The following is a 20417-nucleotide window of genomic DNA, read 5'->3' as shown; positions in this document are numbered from 1 at the left end:
TGCTACCCCAGCACCTCAAACAAGCTCCTTCATCATAAGGACCGGACATGCCTTGGCCAAGTTGTTTCTTCTACTGCACAGTCAGCTCCTTGAGGTCAGAGACCAACCCTCCCCTGCTCAGCATCTCCTCTGCCCCCAAGGGCTGGGCAGGAGCGACAGACACCTTTTGCAGAAGTATGCTTTCTAAAAGGAGACAGAACCCCAGCCCAGCCCCTTCCCCTGCTGGCCTGGACCTGCCAGCAGGGGAAGGAAGGAGATCGGAGGGAGGGGGGAACGCACCTTGCCTGGAGAGCACAGTGATGGGGATGCCAGGGTCACTGAGCTTGATGAAGGGACCGCACTCACTGTCGATGCCCTCACGGGCCAGAAGGAGGTTTTTAGTGCACACGTTTCCGTGGACCAGGTCTTTATCCTCCTGCAGAGTGAACAAGCTGATTCAGCAAAAATGGCAGTGTTGCTACCCTCCTTCCCGAGCCCTCTCCTGCTTCCACCCCTCAGGTCGTAACCCACATTCCCCCAGCCCTAGCCAGACCCGGGCAGCCAAGAGCTCCCACCAATGATCTGTGTGACTCAGCACGTTCTATAACATCCCTCTGCTCTATTTCCCTCATCAGAGAAACAGGGATTGGGTGGGGGGGGGGGCGGCAGGCAAACAGGCCTCATAAGGCTTTTGTGAGAATTAAAGTGGTGAGAGCCTAAAAACACATACACAGCTGAAGCATGGTAAGCACCCAATAAATGTGAGCTACTGTTGATCCTAACAGATTCATTCACTCATTCAATAAGTATTGTAATATTTCTACTCTCACCATACAATGCAGTACCCAAGTCAGTCTTCTGAAGGGATAAAATTTCCCTCTAAGCAGGATCCATATGTAAGCACACAGAACAGCCCAAGATGATGGTTTTCACTAAGCACCAGGCACACCTGTATCAAGGCGCAGAGCCCGGGCCCTCCAGTCTGCTTGGTTAGTACCTCTTTCCTGCATCCCCTACTAGGACATTCTGGTTCTTGGTTGAGACCACAGACATCAGAACATACTTACCAAGTAACTCAGGGCGCTGGCCAGCTGTTTGGCAACTTTAAACTTCCAGGGTGTGGTGAGGACATCACTTTTCCGGTGCATGAAGAGATCCAGGGGTCCCCCTTCCACAAACTCTTCCACCATGATATCTACAACACAAAAACAACCACATCTGCAACCTGACGTCCAGCTGGGACAGCACCCTCCCTGACTCCCTCAGCAGAGCCTGGTTTAATGACTGGTGCTCAGCTGGACAGTGCAAGTGGCACAGTGCTTCAAAGTCGGACAGGCTTGGGTTCAAGCCCTGCCTGACGCTCCTTCTACTCTGACTCTCTGAGCGACGAACTCAGCCCACCCACTCCCCACTGCTTGTGTGGGACCCAGTGCTGGCCAGAAGTAAACATTCAAGAAATCAATGAAAAACAAATGAGATTTAGTTCCACGTCCACTACTAGCTTAAGCAAGTGACCTGCTCAGCGCTTTGCATTCCTTGATTACAAAAAGAAAAGCAAGAAGCCTGGGCAACGTGAAGCGGATGTCAGCTCCCAGTCATCTTCACAGCAGCCATGCTCCCCAGCTAGGGCCACCCTCCCCTTCCAAAGAGACATACTTACTCTCCACGTCTCGGACACAAACCCCATAGAGGTACACGATGTGCTTATGGGAGACCTGCCTCATCATGCTGGCTGCCTCAAAGAAGGCCTGTGGGAGAACAGGACAAAGACATGTTAAGGGCAGGCCTCCAATGGTCTGATCCTAAAGTGGCTCAGCTGAAAGGGAAGGCAGTGGATCCCAGGGGAGCTCACCACTGTCCTCATCCCAAGGCCTGGCCTCAACTGCCCAGAGGCACTGCCAAGCCTCTACTGTGAGGGTCATCTGGCTGGGACATAGGACTTAAGTAGAAAACCCCATAGGACCCAGTGCTGGGCTGGTGGGATAGGCTGGCTGGCAATTTCCTCATTGGATACTCATGTCCACCGCTTCTTCCTTCAAATGTTGGGAAGTAACCATGTTTGACACTATATTAGAATAAAAGGAAAACCAAGGTAGCAGCCGTCTGTCAAGACTCGGCTTTGTCCCTCTCTAACAGGATGTGGGATCGTGGATAAGTCATTTTACTCCTCTGGGCTTTACTTTTCCAGACTCTTAAGTGTCAGCCTGGGCTGCATCAGGGATTTTGAGACCACTCAGCTAGTGTCCAAGGCTCCAAGGCCGCCATGTGGACCTCTAGGAAGGAAACGGAGAGAGTGGGACAGACAGGGAGGGACAGACCAAGGTGGGGGGGCTGCTCAACCCACCTTATCTGTACTGCTCCCTCGCTTGTTTCATATACCGTGTTAATCTAAGATTCTATTTGAAGAATGGAATCTTGACTAGAAAACAAGGCCAGAATAGGCAAAGGTTCCTCTCAGCCCACTGGGCTCCACTGGCTCCAGAGATGGGGAGGGGAGAAGGTGAGGCGATGAGGATGACACTTGCCAGAGAAATGTCCCTGTGGCTGGGGTCTAAGACCTTCAGGATGACTTTTATTCTCTTCTCTTCAGAAGTTCCTTCATCATCCTTGTAATCCGTGAGGGTCCCAGAGTAGATGTGTGTCCGCGTGCCTCTCCCAAGGTGCTCACCCTGAAGGAGGAAGCAGGAGGTTAGGGTGACCCTCCCTGGGGCTGCAGTGATGCCAGGTCTGAGTCCTCTGGGGGGGCACACAACACTGCTCGGGTGGGACAACAGCAAAGGGGCCCCAGCAGCTCAAGCTTCTCCGGGGCCTGGGCCTGTCAGGCCTCCAGAGGAAACAAAAAGCTACTTGGCCCAACACAGCGGTGGCACTTCCTGGGCCCCAGGAGACAATCCTCTTATTCTCTGAACAGCAACCTTCTGTGTCTCCCTCCAGGAACAGCCTGGGGCCAAAATATGACCTTTCGCACAACTTCCAACAGTGCCATTAATAGCCACCAATGTTGGCCCTACCCTGGGCCTCCAGAGCAGGACTCGGCAGGAGGCTCCTCCACCCACAGGCTGGGGAATAGGAGAACAGGCTTGTGAGTCCTGGTCCTACTGCTTACTGGCCTTTGGGAGACTTTCTTTCATCACACTCAGTCTGCACCCATTTTCTGTAAACGGGTTAACAGTTTACCTGTCTCCTAGGGTTGGTATTAATTATCAAATGAAGAATTAGGTAGAAAAGTTCCTGGCACATAGTGAGTAGAAGTCAATCTGTTGGCCAATGTGTTTTGTCTAATTGCCCCCTCGCACCTATTCATTTTCTACCCATCTCTCTGATGCATAAGTATACGTGCGCATGCTTTCAAATTAGCAATACAATTTACACATGCACATGCCCTAGCATTCCCTAGAGGAAAGTGACTGATATGCAGAGATAGACACAGGAGGGACAGGCCTCAGTTTCCCCACATATGAAAAGGTAATAAAACCAAATGAGCAGCATGAGAACTAAATGAGATCATCTGCTCAAGGCCCTGAACATACAACGAACAATGATCTGTCTTTAAGGCCCTTTTAGCTTAAGCTTAGACTCTACCTGCAATGTGGGAGACCCAGGTTTGATCCCTGTGTCAGGAAGATCCCCTGTATAAGGAAATGGCAACCCATTCCAGTATTCTAGCCTGGAGAATTCCATGGACAGAGGAGCCTGGCGGGCTGCAGTCCATGGGGTCACAGAGAGTCAGACATGGCTGTGCGACTCACACACCCACACAAAGCTGAAGTTTTAATAATTCTAATTTAAATACTCTTAAATATTTTGGAGTGAATCCAAATGTGAGTCACGAAACTCAGGCATTGTCAAGCTAATGATATTAACCCCATAAAATGTGTAACTGGGAGTTCTATCATTCTACTGATATGTATTATCCTAGGACCTCCTCTAAATGCAGAAAATGCTTTGTGGCTGACTCCCTAGGCTGATTTCTGTCTCTCTTAAGAATGTACACAATTGTTAATTGGGTATATTAATTTGCACAAATGCAACCGTTTGTCATCTGTCTCAGCAGAATGGTGGTACATCTGCCCTGTCTACTGTATCCTGGCAAGGTCCTGTGACTATTCATTAAAGCTGCATCTGTCATGAAGCGATTCATCAAGGGTATGGGAAGTTGTGTTCCCAGAACATCCTGTAAAAGCCATATGCTTTCAGAATAATTACTGTTCCCCCAGAAGCGTTGCTTATTCCGGGGGCCAAGTCACAGCACTGTGCGGTAAGGATTCCACAGCAACTCAGAGGCCCCTGCGTGTCCCACTCCAGCCTCCCTCCACGCTGTGCCCTCTGTCTTTGCTGAGTGCTTATCCATCCTCTGGGGCTCTGCTTTGATGCCACTTCCCCCAGGACACCACTGCTGTCCCAAGACCAGGCAGCATGGTCGTCTGACGGTCCCACATCCTGCTGTACCTCTCTACTTGGGACTTGTCTCCTGGTAGTTTAATTATCTACTCAAAATAGATAAGAATCTGCCTCCCCCACCGGACCATGTGCCTGCTTAGGGTGGCGGTCATGCCTGGCACAGGGAAGTGCTCAGTCACTCTTGGCTAAATAAACCCTGGAGGCACAGAGGATGACACAGAGGCCCAGAGGCTCAAGGGGAAGGAGAGAAGGAAGACCCTGGGTACACGTCAAGTTCCAGGAAGAAAAGAGGCTGGGATGCTGCCCATCTCTGGACACAGCTCTGATACCCCGAGGGACAGAACAGTGAGATCTGCCCTCAGGAAAGCATTTACATAGTGAAGCGGGGCATTTGCCACTGTGGATTTCCACTCCCTCAAGACCTCCTCAATAATTTCAGGAACTGATTTCAAAAAGCAGATGAACAAACCAGCCTCATGCTTGCCACCCTTTACCTGGTCCTCAACGAGTGAGCCCACGACTCGCCCTCCAGCACCTCCAAGGTGGGGCAGCCTCTCTGGGGCAGTAAGCGGCCTGCACAGATTTCCTTCCCTCCCAGGCTGCTGGCAAGCTGGCTTAGTCTCCCCCTGCGTGTGGCTCTGTGTCAGGGGCTGAGGAGGTGGGTGCAGAACAGAAAGTGGGGGTTCCCTGGACCTCATACCCTACAAGGCCCAAGGGCACCTACAAGGGAAACTGGACCTGCCCAAGGCTGCAGACCCTGGGCCAAAGCCCTCTGGAGGCTGAAACACTGGTCTGAGGGATCAGTTTCTCAGCACAGCTCTCTCCTTCAGGTCTAAACTGTGTGTCTCCTGCTCCCTCACAGTGCTCTGTGATCCCTCAGCTTTGCTCCTTCTGGAAACGTCATCAGCCCAGGACTGAAATTCAGAAGCGCCTTGTCATACAGCATGTTTTGTGGCCATGAGGGTCATCAGCCTATAATCCCCTATGGAGATCTGTCAACATTCCCACCAAATTCTCCAACTACTTCTAGGGTTGGTCCCCACAACTATAGGAACCGGGAATGGAAGGTCCCTGTAGCCCTAGATAACCACTCAAAGACTGACTAAGCCAGCTCCTTCAAGGAGAAAGTCTAGGGTGCATCAGCAAGGCTGGGTGGACAGCAGGGCACCTGCTGGTTGACCAGCTTCACCCAGGAAAAGGAAGTTCCCTTGTTTATCAGGATCTCTCCAAACACGACTTTGTTCTCCCCAGGTTCCCCAGGCTTCTCCACCGTGGGGAGGCAGGGACAGGTCTGGACCCAAGAATGGCAGCAATGACTCACTTGCGTAATATCTTTCTTGAGGATTCGATCAAAACTCAGCTGGCTCATGGGGTAGACAGGCTGCCACTCCTGGGCTTTCTTGGTGGCCACCAGCAGATTGGAGATTTCTGTGGAAGAAAGAGAGAGAAGTCTGAGTGGAGCAGTGAAGGTCTAAGGTCCCAGTCGCCAACAAGCTCCTGGGCCATGTTGGTTCTGTCACTCAACAAATATTTACTAAGTACTTGATTCCTGCCCTCCAGGAGCTCATCAGCAAGGCTAATAACAGAGCCAATATGAATCAAATAATCAATCAAACTGTGCTGCTACTCTTAAAGGGCAGGTGGTTCGGGGTTGACACAGCAGCATCTGTACTGGTAAGAGGGGTCGGGGAGGACAGGAAACGTTAGAAGCTGAGAACAGAAACTCGACAAGGTAGGGCCTGTGCCTGTATTATTTCCTGTTCTGCCGCCACAGCCTGGTACACAGTAGGCACTCAACAAATACTTGCTAAACATATGAATGAAGAACAGGGTATGGGCTGAAGCGTGAGAACTGAGGATAGAGGAAGCCCACCGGGGGTGACAGGAACCAAAACAGGAGGGTTAAAAACCATGAAGAACAGGGTGGGCGACCCAAAAAATAAGGCTGTGCCTGAGGCTCTCCAGTTCCCAGCAGTGCCCGACAACAAGGAGGCATTTAGTGAACTGCTGACTGAATGTTCAGATTTCAAGCAGACCATCCCCCAGATTCTACTGGTTCAAATAATAAACTAGACCTATTATAAAATCTGCTAGGTCAGGGTCAGCACAGGTGGCTCACTGGGAATTTATAATCCATGGAAGTCACCATCCCACCGTGGAGCCACTCTGAGCTCCAAGGTTATCGTGAGGGAAGAAAGCACCTTCCAGATCGGACCAGTCGTGAGAGTATTCATCCACTGTCCTCAAGCAATGGGCCAAGTGACTCAAATCCTCTCTACCCTGCCAGGCAGGGTTTGTTTTTCTTCAGCACACACTTTCTGACTACCTTCTCTGTGCCAGCCACCGTCCTAAAGAGCTTTATACACATTAGCTCCTGTCCTTATGACAATCCCATGAGATATATAGTATTCTTATCCCCTTATAGATCAGAAAACAGATTCAGAGCCATTAAATCATTGCCCAAGGTCAGGCTCTGGATTCATGCTGCATTCAGGGCTGGCTCCAGTCTCTTGCCTCTACAGCATGCCTGGCTCTAGTGGAAGGGGGTACAAATCGGGGAGCCAAAAGCTGGTTCAGATACAGGCTCCCCCGTTATCATACCTTGAGTACCCCCGTTTTCAGACTCTCCTCTCCTCCATTCTGTTATCCTGACTCTAACCCCGTTACCTGGGATCAAGCATGCAACTCGGGAGAAAAGACGTGAAGAAAGGGCCACCTGAATGGTGCCCAAGGGAAGGGTTTAGGCAGTAGTTCAGTTCAGTTGCTCAGCTGTGTCCGACTCTTTGCGACTCCATGAACTGCAGCACGCCAGGCCTCCTTGTCCATCACCAACTCCTGGAGTCCACCCAAACCCATGTCCATTGAGTTGGTGATGCCATCCAACTATCTCATCCTCTGTCGTCCCCTTCTCCTCCTGCCCTCAATCTTTCCCAGCAGGGTCTTTTCAAATGACTAAGCTCTTCGCATCAAGTGGCCAAAGTATTGGAGTTTCAGCTTTAACATCAGTCCTACCAATGAACACCCAGGACTGATCTCCTTTAGGATGGACTGGTTGGATCTCCTTGCAGTCCAAGGGACTCTCAAGCATCTTCTCCAACACCACACTTCAAACACATCAATTATTCGGCGCTCAGCTTTCTTTATAGCCCAACTCTCACATCCATACACGACCACTGAAAAACCATAGCCTTGACTAGACAGACCTTTGTTGACAAAGTAATGTCTCTGCTTTGTAATATGCTGTCTAGGTTGGTCGTAACTTTCCTTCCAAGGAGTAACCATCTTTTAATTTCATGGCTGTAATCACCATCTGCAGTGATTTTGAAACCCAGAAAAATAAAGTCAGCCACTGTTTCCACATCTATTTGCCATGAAGTGATGAGACCGGATGCCATGATCTTAGTTTTCTGAATGTTGAGCTTTAAGCCAACTTTTTCACCCTCCTCTCACTTTCATCAAGAGGCTCTTTAGTTCTTCTTCACTTTCTGCCATAAGGGTGGTGTCATCTGCATATCTGAGGTTATTGGTATTTCTCCCAGCAATCTTGATTCCAGCTTGTGCTTCCTCTAGCCCAGCATTTCTCATGATGTACTCTGCATATAAGTTAAATAAGCAAGGTGACAATATACAGCCTTGACGTACTCCTTTTCCTATTTGGAACCAGTCTGTTGTCTCATGTCCAGTTCTAACTGTTGCTTCCTAACCTGCATACAGGTTTCTCAAGAGGCAGGTCAGGTGGTCTAGTATTCCCATCTCTTTCAGAATTTTCCACAGTTTATTAGGCAGTAGAGCCATTGAGGAAATCAGAGAAGAGAATGGGAGCAGGGGCCATTTGTGGGCCGATTGTTTGCATGGCCACTTCAGAGAACATGGCACTAGGATCAAGAGTGGGGAAAGCTTTTAAACCTCCATGAACCCGTTTCCTCACTACAAAAACGGGAGATCCAGTTATGCTCCTCACTGGGTTGCTGTAAGGGATAAACAAGATGATGCTCGTGAAGGGTCAATGCCTGGTGGGAGGTGACTGCCCCATAACTGGCAGCCCCTGTGACTATGACCGGTGTCACATCTGTCAGCACCTTCATCTGTATTGTACCAACTGGTTTCTGGAGCTTTGGCAATGATCTGCTAAGTCCTCAGTGTCAGAGCTGAACCGTGTAGAAATCAAGCTCCAAGATTTGACTGCACGGATGAGAACATGAGAGAATCAGCGATGACTGGTCAACAGTTCCCCATCTCTTAATACGGTCACCCTCAGACCTGGAGAGGGGCAGCAGGACTGGGCAATGCACAAGAGAAGTACTTTCTTGACTATCACACTCATTCTGAGTGGCCACCTGATTTTCTTTATTCCATGAGGTTTCTTGGGTGCATTTAAGTGTGAAACCCAGGCTGGGGTCTGGCCATCGGAAGCCTGTGTTCAGAAGAGCTGAGGCACTGAGAAACTCAAAATGACACTCTCTTCAGTTTTCACAATTTCGCCACTTCTCTAATTTGCAGGTGGCGGAGGGAAGACAGAGGCTTCTGAGGGCCTATGTGGAAAAGCCACCCACATACCGCATAGTCTCACTCTACCCGCCACAGCACCCACCCCCAAGGCCAGGAGAACTGACCCTCACCCCAGAGTCTTGGGCTGGTAACTGCACTTGTAACTCTGCAGAGGGTGTGATATAGGGGAAAGATCACTGTGATTGGAGTCAGAAAACGTGAGTTCAAGTTCCAATGCCTCCTCTAACTATCGAAGCAATCTTGGGTGAGTATAATGGATAACAACATACTATGGATTATTATGAAGATTAAATAACTTAAACCATGAAAGACCCTCAAACGGTGCCTGGTAAACTTAAGAATTACTCACATGATAGTAGATGACAGCAGCCATTATCATCACCATTATTATTTACTGCTACTGTTTTTTTTTTAACTGCTACTCTCAGTGTAACCACTAGCAATACGACCAGTTGTGTGATTTTGAACAAGTCAGTGAACATCTCTGATCCTCAATTTCCTCATCTTTATAATAGCTACAAAGAGCTAACTTAAAAACGCAGATAAAATGCTTGGGACTAGTAGGTACACACCAATGTGGTAGCTACTGCTGTAACTATTCACCGACAGACATGAGGGAGTGCCATTCTGTTCTGGGTGCTGCCTCTCCCATGAATCATTGTAGTGAGACCCAGATCCTGTCTTAAGAGTTTATAATCAAGTAGAGAGACAAACACTGAACATTACATTCAGTGCAGTGTTCCAGAAGCCTCAACAGAAGCCGTGAGAAGGGTTCAATCCTGTTCCTGTGCTTCTGCCACAGCCACCAGTTTCCAGTGAGGGTGGCAACTACACCAGAAGCCTCCCCAGCTAATTCCAGCAGAGAAATCACATCCCCATCTCCAACATGCTGCCACCTTCTTGCTTCCCAGGCCTGCTGCTCTCCACTTCCTCAGCCTGAACCCACTAATCCCTGCTGCTGCTAAGTCGCTTCAGTCGTGTCCGACTCTGTGCGACCCCATAGACGGCAGCCCACCAGGCTCCGTCGACCCAGGGATTCTCCAGGCAAGAACACTTGAGTGAGCCGCCATTGCTTCTCCGTCACTAATCCCTAGGAAAGTGAAAACTGCCTCTCATATCTGGAAGGAGAGATTATGCGAGTGAATAGGGTTGCTGGGCTCTAAGGTTATAGTTCACCCTGAGGTCTCACAGTCAAGTGGCAGATGTGTTTTTACCTTTGCAGAGTATCTTCAAGCACAAAAACAAAGGCTGCAAGTTACACCCCCAGGCTGGCAGGAAACCCTATCTGATCAACAAGCACACAAGTCCTTCCTCTTTCACCAAGTTCAATGACAGTGCCTCGCTAGGAGACCAAAAAGCAATTCAAATATCAAGCACCCAGGCCCCTTTTCGTGTTGGTGTTGCTTCCTCTGCCCACCCAAATGTAAAGACTCACAGACGCACTCCGTTAAAAGACAGACTAGAGATCTCTTCAAGAAAATCAGAGATACCAAAGGAACATTTCATGCAAAGATGAGCACAATAAAGGACAGAAATGGTATGGAACAAACAGAAGCAGAAGATATTAAGAAGAGGTGGCAAGAATACACAGAAGAACTATACAAAAAAGAACTTCATAACCCAGATAACCACAATAGTGTGATCACTCACCTAGAGCCAGACATCCTGAAATGCCAAGTCAAGGGGGCCTTAGGAAGCATCACTACAAACAAAGCTAGTGGAGGTGATGGAATTCCAGTTAAGATATTTCAAATCCTAAAAGTTGATGCCATTAAAGTGCTGCACTCAATATGCCAGCAAATTTGGAAAACTCAGCAGTGGCCACAGGACTGGAAAAGGTCAGTTTTCATTCCAATCCCAAAGAAAGGCAATGCCAAAGAATGCTCAAACTACTGCACAATTGCACTCGTCTCACACACTAGAAAAGTAATGCTGAAAATTCTCCAAGCCAGGCTTCAACAGTACGTGAACCATGAACTTCCAGATGTTCAAGCTGGTTTTAGAAAAGGCAGAGGAACCAGAGACTAAATTGCCAACATCCGCTGGATCATCAAAAAAGCAAGACAGTTCCAGAAAAACATCTACTTCTGCTTTATTGACTATGCCAAAGCCTTTGACTGTGTGGGTCACAATAAACTGTGGAAAGTTCTGTAAGAGATAGGAATACCAGACCACCTTACCTGCCTCTTGAGAAATCTGTATGCAGGTCAAGAAGTAACAGTTAGAGTTGGACATGGAACAACAGACTGGTTCCAAATCTGGAAAGGAGTACATCAAGGCTGTATATTGTCACCCTGCTTATTTAACTTATATGCAGAGTACATCATGCAAAATGCCACACTTGATTGAGCACAAGCTGGAATCAAGATTGCTGGGAGAAATAACAATAGCTTCAGATACACAGGTAACACCATCCTTAAGGCCGAAAGCAAAGAACTAAAGAGCCTCTTGATAAAAGTAAAAGAGGAGAGTAAACAAGTTGGCTTAAAACTCAACATTCAGAAAACTAAGATCATGGCATCCGGTCCCATCACTTCATGGCAAATAGATGGGGGAACAGTGGAAACAGTAGCTGACTTTATTTTTCTGGGCTCCAAAATCACTGCAGATGGTGATTGCAGTCATGAAATTAAAAGACGCTTACTCCTTGGAAGAAAAGCTATGACCAACCGAGACAGCATATTAAAAAGCAAAGACATTATTTGACCAACAAAGGTTCGTCTAGTCAAAGCTATGGTTTTTCCAGTAGTCATGTATGGATGTGAGAGTTGGGACTATAAAGAAGGCTGAGTGCCAAAGAATTGATGCTTTTGAAGTGTGGTGTTGGAGAAGACTCCTGAGAGTCCCTTGGACTGCAAGGAGATCCAACCAGTCCATCCTAAAGGAAATCAGTTCTGAATATTCATTGGAAGGACTGATGCTAAAGCTGAAACTCCAATACTTTGGCTACCTGATACAAAGAACTATCTCATTGGAAAAGACCCTGATGCTGGGAAAGATTGAAGGCAGGAGGAGAAGAGGATGATAGAGGATGAGATGGTTGGATGGCATCACTGATGCGATGGACCTGAGTTTGAGTAGGCTCTGGGAGTTGGTGATGAACAGGGAAGCCTGGAGTGCTGCAGTCCACAGGGTCACAAATATTCAAACATGACTGAGCAACTGACCTCAACTGAGAGTATCTTTGACCATGCTTGCTGGGTCCTCAGGAACAACTGTGCTGCCCTTTCCTTAAGGCCTGACTCCTCCTAAGAAAGTGACCTGACATATGCAGGGCAATACTGTGTGGCAAAGAAACATCAAAATAATTGGTACTCAAGGGATCTGGCACTGGGGATAGACCTGGCACTCAAAACCCCTTTGACAATGGCCTTCAAAGAGACCCACTTCACATCTCCAGATCTGTTTTCTCTCCTATAAGATGGGACACTGATCAAGTACCCCTATGTGTCCTTCCAGTTCTCACATTCTAAGAGGTGATGAATCTACCAGCAGGACATCAATGACACTGTCGATGGGGCTTAAAAAAGAGCCATCACTGGGGAATCCTACCAAACATACAAAGAAAAACTTACATCGATCCTTCTCAAACTCTTTCAAAAGACTCAAGAGGAGGGAACACTCCCAAATTCATTTTATGAAGCCACCATCCTCCTGATACTAAAACCAGACAAACACAACAGCAAGAAAGAAAATTATAGGCCAGTATCTCTAATGAATACAGATGCAAAACCCCTCAATAAAATACTAGCAAACGTAATTCAGCAACACATAAAGAGGATCACACACCATGATTGAGATGGATTCATCTCAGGGTCACAAGAATGGTTCAACAAACACAAATCAATTTATGTGATATACCACATCAACAAAAGAAAAGACAAAAACCATATGATCACCTCAATAGGTGCAGAAAAAGCATTTGATAAAATTTAACATCCATTCAAAATGGATAGAGAGGGAACATATCTCAGTAAAACATGGAGACAACCTAAATGTCCACTGACAGATGAATGGATAAAGAAGATGTGCAACAGAGAGAGACATATATAAATATATATAAACACCCACACACCATGTATGTCTGATATACACATACACAATGGAATATTATTCAATCATAAAAAGTATGAAATAATGCCATTTGCAGCAACATGGATGGCCCTAGAGATTATCAGACTAAATGAAGTATATCAAACTGCTGCTGCTGCTAAGTCGCTTCAGTCGTGTCCGACTCTGTGCGACCCCATAGACGGCAGCCCATCAGGCTCCACCGTCCCTGGGATTCTCCAGGCAAGAATACTGGAGTGGATTGCCATTTCCTTCTCCAGTGCATGAAAGGGAAAAGTGAAAGTGAAGTCGCTCAGTCGTGTCCGACTCTTAGCGACCCCATGGACTGTAGCCCACCAGGCTCCTCCGTCCATGGGATTTTCCAGGCAAGAGTACTGGAGTGGGGTGCCATTGCCTTCTCCGAGAAAGACAAAAATCATATGATCACTTTTATATGGAATGAACTTATTTCTAAAACAGAAACAGACTCACAAACACAGAAGACAAACATGCTTACCAAAAGGAAACGGAGTGCACGTCAGGATAAATTAGGAATTTGAAATTAGCAGATACAAACTACTATATATAAAAATAGATAAACAAAGTCCTACATGGCACTATATTAAGCATCTTGTAATAAACTATAATGGAAAAGAATCTGAAAAAAATATACAGATATGTGAATCACTTTGCTGTACATCAGAAACACAACATTGTAAATCAACAATAACTCAATTTCAAAAAAATAGCAAGGGGATATATGTATATTTTGCTATGCAGTAGAAGCTAACACAGCACTGTAAAGCAAACTTACTACAATAAAAATTGATAATAAAAGCGGCCGGGTTCCTCGCCTCTTCTATCCACTTCACCCTGTGATCCACCCACAACTCCTCACTGCCTGCACAATAAAGTTCAGTTCCACGGTGTGGCAACCAAGGCCTCAGATGATCCTGAGTCTCTGTACTCTTCGCCTCCTGCTCCCTTCTTTCTAAGCGCACTGAACACATTCAGTTCACTTCAGTTCAGTTGCTCAGTCGTGTCCGACTCTTTGCAACCCCATGAACCACAGCACGCCAGGCCTCCCTGTCCATCACCAACTCTCGGAGCCTACCCAAACTTGTGTCCATTGAGTCGGAGATGCCATCCAACCATCTCATCCTCAGTCGTCCCCTTCTCCTCTGCCCTCAATCTTTCCAATCATCAGGGTCTTTTCAAATGACTAAGCTCTTTGCATCAGGTGGCCAAAGTACTGGAGTTTCAGCTTCAACATCAGTCCTTCCAATAAACACCGAGGACTGATCTCCTTTAGGATGGACTGGTTGGATCTCCTTGCAGCCCAAGGGACTCTCAAGAGTCTTCTCCAACACCACACTTCAAACACATCAATTCTTTGGCACTCAGCTTTCTTTATACTCCAACTCCCACATCCATACGTGACTACTGGGAAAACCACAGCCTTGACTAGATGGACCTTTGTTGACAAAGTAATGTCTCTGCTTTTCAATATGCTGTCTAGGTTGGTCATAGCTTTCCTTCTAAGAGTAAGCATCTTTTAATTTCATGGCTGCAATTACCATCTGCAGTGATTTTGGAGCCCAGAAAAATAAAGTCAGCCCGTTTCCACTGTTTCCCCATCTATTTGCCATGAAGTGATGGGACCGGATGCCATGTTCTTAGTTTTCTGAATGTTGAGCTTTAAGCCAACTTTTTCACTCTCCTCTTTTAGTTTCATCAAGAGGCTCTTTAGTTCTTCTTCACTTTCTGCCATAAGAGTGGTGCCATCTGCATGTCTGAGGTTATTGATATTTCTCCCGTCAATCTTGATTCTAGCTCGTGCTTCATCCAGCCCAGCGTTTCTCACAATGTACTCTGCATATAAGTTAAATAAGCAGGGTGACAATATACAGCCTTGACGTACTCCTTTTCTTACTTGGAACCAGTCTGTTGTTCCATGTTCAATTCTAACTGTTGCTTCCTGACCTGCATACAGGTTTCTCAAGAGGCAGGTCAGGTGGTCTGGTATTCCCATCTGTTTCAAAATTTTTCCAGTTTATTGTGATCCACAGTCAAAGGCTTTGGCATAGTCAATAAAGCAGAAATAGATGTTTTTCTGGAACTCTCTTGCTTTTTCAATGATCCAGCGGATGTCGGCAATTTGATCTCTGGTTCCTCTGACTTTTCTGAAACCAGCTTGAACATCTGGAAGTTCATGGTTTACGTACTGCTGAAGCCTGGCTTGGAGAATTTTGAGCATTACTTTACTAGCATGTGAAATGAGTGCAATTGTGCAGTAGTTTGAGCATTCTTTGGCATTGCCTTTCTTTGGGGTTGGAATGAAAACTGACCTTTTCCAGTCCTGTGGCCACTGCTGTTTTCCAAATTTGCTGACATATTGAGTGCAGCACTTTAACGGCATCAACTTTTAGGATTTGAAGGAGCTCAACGGGGATTCCATCACCTCCACTAGCTTTGTTCGTAGTGATGCTTTCTAAGGCCCACTTGACTTCACATTCCAGGATGTTTGGCTCTAGGTGAGTGATCACACCATCGTGATTATCTGGGTCGTGAAGATCTTTTTTGTACAGTTCTTCTGTGTATTCTTGCCACCTCTTCTTAATATTTTCTGCTTCTGTCAGGTCCATACCATTTCTGTCCTTTATTGAGCCCATCTTTGCATGAAATTTTCCCTTGGTATCTCTAATTTTCTTGAAGAGATCTCTAGTCTTTCCCATTCTATTGTTTTCCTCTATTTCTTTCAACTGATCGCTGAGAAAGGCTTTCTTAGCTCTCCTTGCTATTCTTTGGAACTCTGCATTCAAATGGGTATATCTTTGCTTTTCTCCTTTGCTTTTCACTTCTCTTCTTTTCACTGCTATTTGTAAGGCCTCCTCAGACAGCCATTTGCTTTTTTGCATTTCTTTTTCTTGGAGATGGTCTTGATCCCTGTCTCCTGTACAATGTCACGAACACATTAGCCCTCTACAACTTTTCTGCAGTGTCTACATCTGTCTTCTGCTTTGCCCTCCACACGCGTGCTGGGAATTCCCTTATCTAACTGGCAACACTGCTCACTGTCCAACACTTGGCTCAAGATCCACCTCCTCTGTGTAGCCATCCACACCATGTGACTCAGGGATCTTGACCATCCTCTCCTCTGCAACCCCAGGGCCTAATATTGTGTGTGTTATGCTGATGATCATATGCTGCAGTGGCCTCATTTACCTGTAACATTTTTTTGTATTAGGCTAGAATCCCTTGGGACACAGAGGCTGAGTTGTGTGCATTTCTCTGTGCCTCTAACATAGTCCTTGGCCCACAGAAGATGTGCCAGGACCATTTCTCAGACAGACTGATAAACCACTGACAGGGGAACTCTCAGGCATTTTATCTAAAGGAAGAAAAAAAATTCTTGCTTATTAATCCTAAACATGCCTCTTTCTGCAGCTTAACTGAGACACTGAGAAAAGGTGTATGTCTTTTCTATAGAAAATGCTGACATCCGAGGAAAAGGATCTGAACCAGGGACAGACATGTAACAAAACTCAATGAAAAACACTTTGAAGTTGTGGGGGAAGGACCATTTTCTTCAAAGTGCCCAGCACCTTTCGGTTGGTCTGGGTCTTGGACGATGGCGAGGGGATGCAGCCTGCCTCTGGCTTGGAGAGACTGACCTCGGGGCTTGGGCTGGCAGCAGCGCTTCAACACAAAGCTGATGTTGTCTGTGCGCAGGATCTGCTTCTTTAGGTGGCTCATGAGGTCCCCAAGGCTCGGGAAGCTGCGGTCCGAGCCATGCAGGCTGTAGCGGCCCTTCTGCACCTCGATCTGAAAGTTCTTGAACTGTTTCTGGATACCCAGCACCTGCCATTTAGGAAAATGATCAGAAAGAATTTGTTTTAAAAGGGGTCAGGCACACCTCTCCTGGGTATGTATGATGTTAACAATAGGAGAAACTAGGTGGAGGGCAAACAGAAGCTCCATACTACCTCTGTAACATTTCTGTAAATCTCAAGTTATTTAGAAATGAAAAGCTTATTATATGTAAATGAAATAATATCTAATAAAGGTAAATATTATCTAATAATATATAATATTATCTAATAATAACAATATTAGAAATATTAGAAATAATATCTAATAAAGGAGATCCATGAGAAGATGCTGACAAATGGGAGTTATTAATAACACCAGGGAAACAGTCTCACATAGCAATGATTTCCACAAGAGCATCACTTCATTTTGGCACTTAAAATGAACTCCATGAAAACACCAACCTCAGCACTGTGGCTATGGTTATGTGGCAAGGTGCATGTAAAAAAGCAAGCACTTTATAGGGGCTTTCCTGGTGGCTCAGAGGTAAAGAATCCACCTGCAATGTGGGAGACCTGGGTTGGGAAGATCCTCTGGAGGAGGGCGTGGCAATTGACTCCAGTATTCTTGCCTGGAGAATTCCCATGGACAAGAGGAGCATGGCTGGCTACAGTCTATGGGATCACAAAGAGTCAGACACGACTAAGCATAGCACACCAAGCACTTTATAGAGGTTGGCAAATATTATTACATATGAAATAAGTACTACAGCAAAATGTATCCAGGAACTCTCTCAAACTGAGCTCTTCTAAGAACCTGTGGGGAGGTGGGAGACAGCTGTCTGGTCTCGCTTCCGGGTTGCATGGTGCCCCAGAGAGGAAGTTACAGCAGAAGCTTTCCTTCATGAAAACTTTTGTACAACGAACACTATTTTCGTGGTTAGAATGAGGGCCAGAAAGATCTGCTTACGGTGTAAACTAAGACAAGATATTTAACATCTTGATGCCTCAGTTTCTTCATCTGTACAATGGGGATAATGCAACCTATCTCATAGGGCTATAGTAAGGCTTAAATGAGAATATACAGGTAAAGTGCTCAGCACAATGTCAGCTTAGCTGAAACAAACAGCAGGAGTGACCCTATCTCTAATTCCTGTTTTCCCCAGGTAACCTGACACCAGATAGGCCATGAGACTGAATCACTGACATTCTCAGTACAGCACAGGTCAATTCCACCTCCAAAAGCAGCTGGGCCGTCTCATGCTCCCATCCCTGGTAAAAACATAAAACTTCCTCCAAAGACCGACTGAATGCAGAAGAAAGGAATCCTGCCAAGGCAACAGGCCTGCCAGGTGCTGAGCCACTGCACTTGTATCAGCCCCAAGGCTGCGGTGTCCAGGAGCACCCCAGGCAAGCAGTGGCCCCTCGAGACTTCACCCAGGACTCTGGCAGCACTGGGTTCCTTCCACCACTTCCTCCTCCACTCCTGAGTCTAGCCCCAGGGATTGTCCTATACTTTTCCTCCCATGTCTGAGGCCTGCAGTACACTCATACACTGACTCTTACCCTGCCAGCCCCTCCCCCACCTCAGGTCTCCCAGCTCACGGTGAACCCAGTCAACACTAGTGTATTTATCTGGACTAATTCTGTATAACTCTCTCTTTTAAAGTAGTCCATTCCTTGTATTTTTAAAAAATGTACATGAATTACAAAGCACTGCTGTGGTTTAGTGAGGCCAAGTCAGGAATTCGGCTTCTACCTGAGCCAAAATACTAGGATTTCTCTCACATCATTCCCAGCTTCCAACCACACCTGAGTCATTAACAGAAATCTTGTTAAAACGCAGGACAGCAATTTGTCTGGTAAAATGCCTGCAGCTACCATCTGGGGAAAACTGTGTTAGGCCAGGTTTCCAGTAGGTCTTATTGGCGCTGGTTTGTACCAGTGAATGCCACAGACAGACAGAGCTCTGGGTCTGTGATGGCGATGGCACCAAGTATAAAATAAACTACTCTAAGCCACCGGGTGTTTAGTGTGAGCTAGTTTTCTGGCCACATTCCACCTTCCAGAGCACAGAGAACCCCGCCACGGGTCCCCTGAAGGAAGAAACAAAGGGTCTTGAGGACAAAGGGGTCGGTTGCCTGGAAGTGGGCTCCTTCTGGAGTGCAGACGGCCCATGTCAGAACTGCGGGGGTTCCTCAGAGGCCCAGGCCTTTCTACTCCCACCCGCAAGGGTGGTCCTCGCTGCGGAAGCTCCTGGATGAGGCCGCATGTGGCCCGAGCTGGTGTCCCCTCACCTCAGATTTTTCAAAGCAGGTGACAGTCATGAGGATGTTGTCAAAGTCGGTGCAGCTCCACCGCAGCACGTACATCCCCTCCTCACTTCCTTCTTGCCGCAACTTATTGATGGCATATTCTGTGCTAGAAGGAGAGAGGCAAAGAAAGAGAGCTCACACCAAACAGAAGCACTCCAAACCCCACGGGACGTCTACTTCCCTCAGCTGCCTCAAGTCTGATGTCCCCTTGTATTATCTGTCCTCGGTCCTCACGTCCTCTCCTGTATAAGACATGAGGCAGGCTGAGGTGCTGAGAAGCCTCAAAACAGATCAGGTCTCCAAGGTTGAGAAGGGGGCTCAGCCCATTGCCCCAGGCCCTGAGCCCACCCATCTCCGACTTCCGCACACACACTGTCTGCACTCTAGCCAGAAGAGCTCCCCCAAGGCTGGGACATGGAGCTGCCTTGATGCTGTGGTAGGGGTCCCTCCACCACCATCCCAGGCTGCACAACTAGAACATGAGCCTCGGGAAAGCAGGAATTTGGGGCTGTTCTGTTCGTTGCTGTATGCACAATAACCAGAGCATGCCTGGCTCATAGCAGCTTATCATATCACTTATCAATAGATAAGTGAATAACTGAGAAATAAACACTGAATAAAGAAATCAATGAGATCTGAAAAGTTGTGAGTAGAAAACATGCCTGTCCGACACTCCTGTGTCCCCAGGATGGAAGAGTCTTGCACAGAGAAGGCAGTGAACAAACAGCTGCTAAATAAATCCACACATGAGGTTACTACATCCAGTGAGTTCTGCTCACTGAGTGCTGGTAAGGGGGCTGTGTGGTCAACATGTGTTAGAAAGGCGCGAAGGGCTCCAGTCATTGGGTGATAAGGGCAAGCAGACAGAATCAAAGTACATAAACTTAACGTGGCAAGAGGTAATAAACGCCACTGAAAACAAATAAAGCAGAGTGAAGGAGTCAGGGAGGGTGGGGTACAGAGGGGGAAGAGGTGTCATTATTTTATATAAGGTGGTCAGGGAAGACTTCACCAATAAGGTGACATTTGAGTGACCTTGAAGGAAGTGGTGGCTGTGTGGACTCGGGACGGAGGGCTTTCCAGTCTAAGAGGAGAAGCAGGTGCCACAGCCCTGACGTTTAACTTATCCTGACGCTTAGCCGGGATATCTGAGGGCCATGCTTGATTATAAAGCTCAGCCCTTGCTCTGCAATTGTGTGTGTGTGTGTGAGCCTCTCCAAGCCGGGACCACACCACTGACAAACTGCCAGTCCATAAGGCACCTGGATCACCAAGATGGTGGGGATCGCTTTGTGCAAAAGGTGGCCGAAGAGGTGCTTCCTCAGATACACTGTGGTCTGGAAGAGACTCAGAA

The 20417-nt window shown here is 47.1% G+C and overlaps 1 protein-coding gene across 12 annotated transcripts in view; it reads right to left on the bottom strand.

Moving 5' to 3' along the window:
• JAK1 (Janus kinase 1) overlaps positions 1–20417 on the bottom strand; it is a 149457-nt gene that overhangs the window by 11235 nt on the left and 117805 nt on the right. For 11 of the 12 annotated variants that reach the window (XR_014052677.1, XR_014052676.1, XR_014052675.1 and 8 more), the window contains 7 exons: positions 19046–19169; positions 16614–16800; positions 5702–5808; positions 2505–2648; positions 1640–1727; positions 1047–1174; positions 280–415 (listed from right to left, as the gene is read on the bottom strand). Coding sequence is in view for 9 of the 12 variants with exons in the window: in XM_081486545.1 (XP_081342671.1) it covers positions 280–415; positions 1047–1174; positions 1640–1727; positions 2505–2648; positions 5702–5808; positions 16614–16800; positions 19046–19169 (914 nt within the window). In the remaining 3 variants the exon portion in view is untranslated. The remainder of the gene's footprint in view (positions 1–279; positions 416–1046; positions 1175–1639; positions 1728–2504; positions 2649–5701; positions 5809–16613; positions 16801–19045; positions 19170–20417) is intronic. The other variant, XM_081486551.1, reaches the window with a different exon arrangement.

This window comes from Giraffa tippelskirchi, chromosome 5, assembly GCF_054371585.1.
Source record: "Giraffa tippelskirchi isolate mGirTip1 chromosome 5, T2T-mGirTip1v1.2.pri, whole genome shotgun sequence".
Classification (NCBI taxonomy): Eukaryota; Metazoa; Chordata; class Mammalia; order Artiodactyla; family Giraffidae; genus Giraffa; species Giraffa tippelskirchi.
The sequence above is the reverse complement of the archived record's forward strand: the minus strand, read 5'-3'. Positions and strand labels throughout refer to the sequence as shown.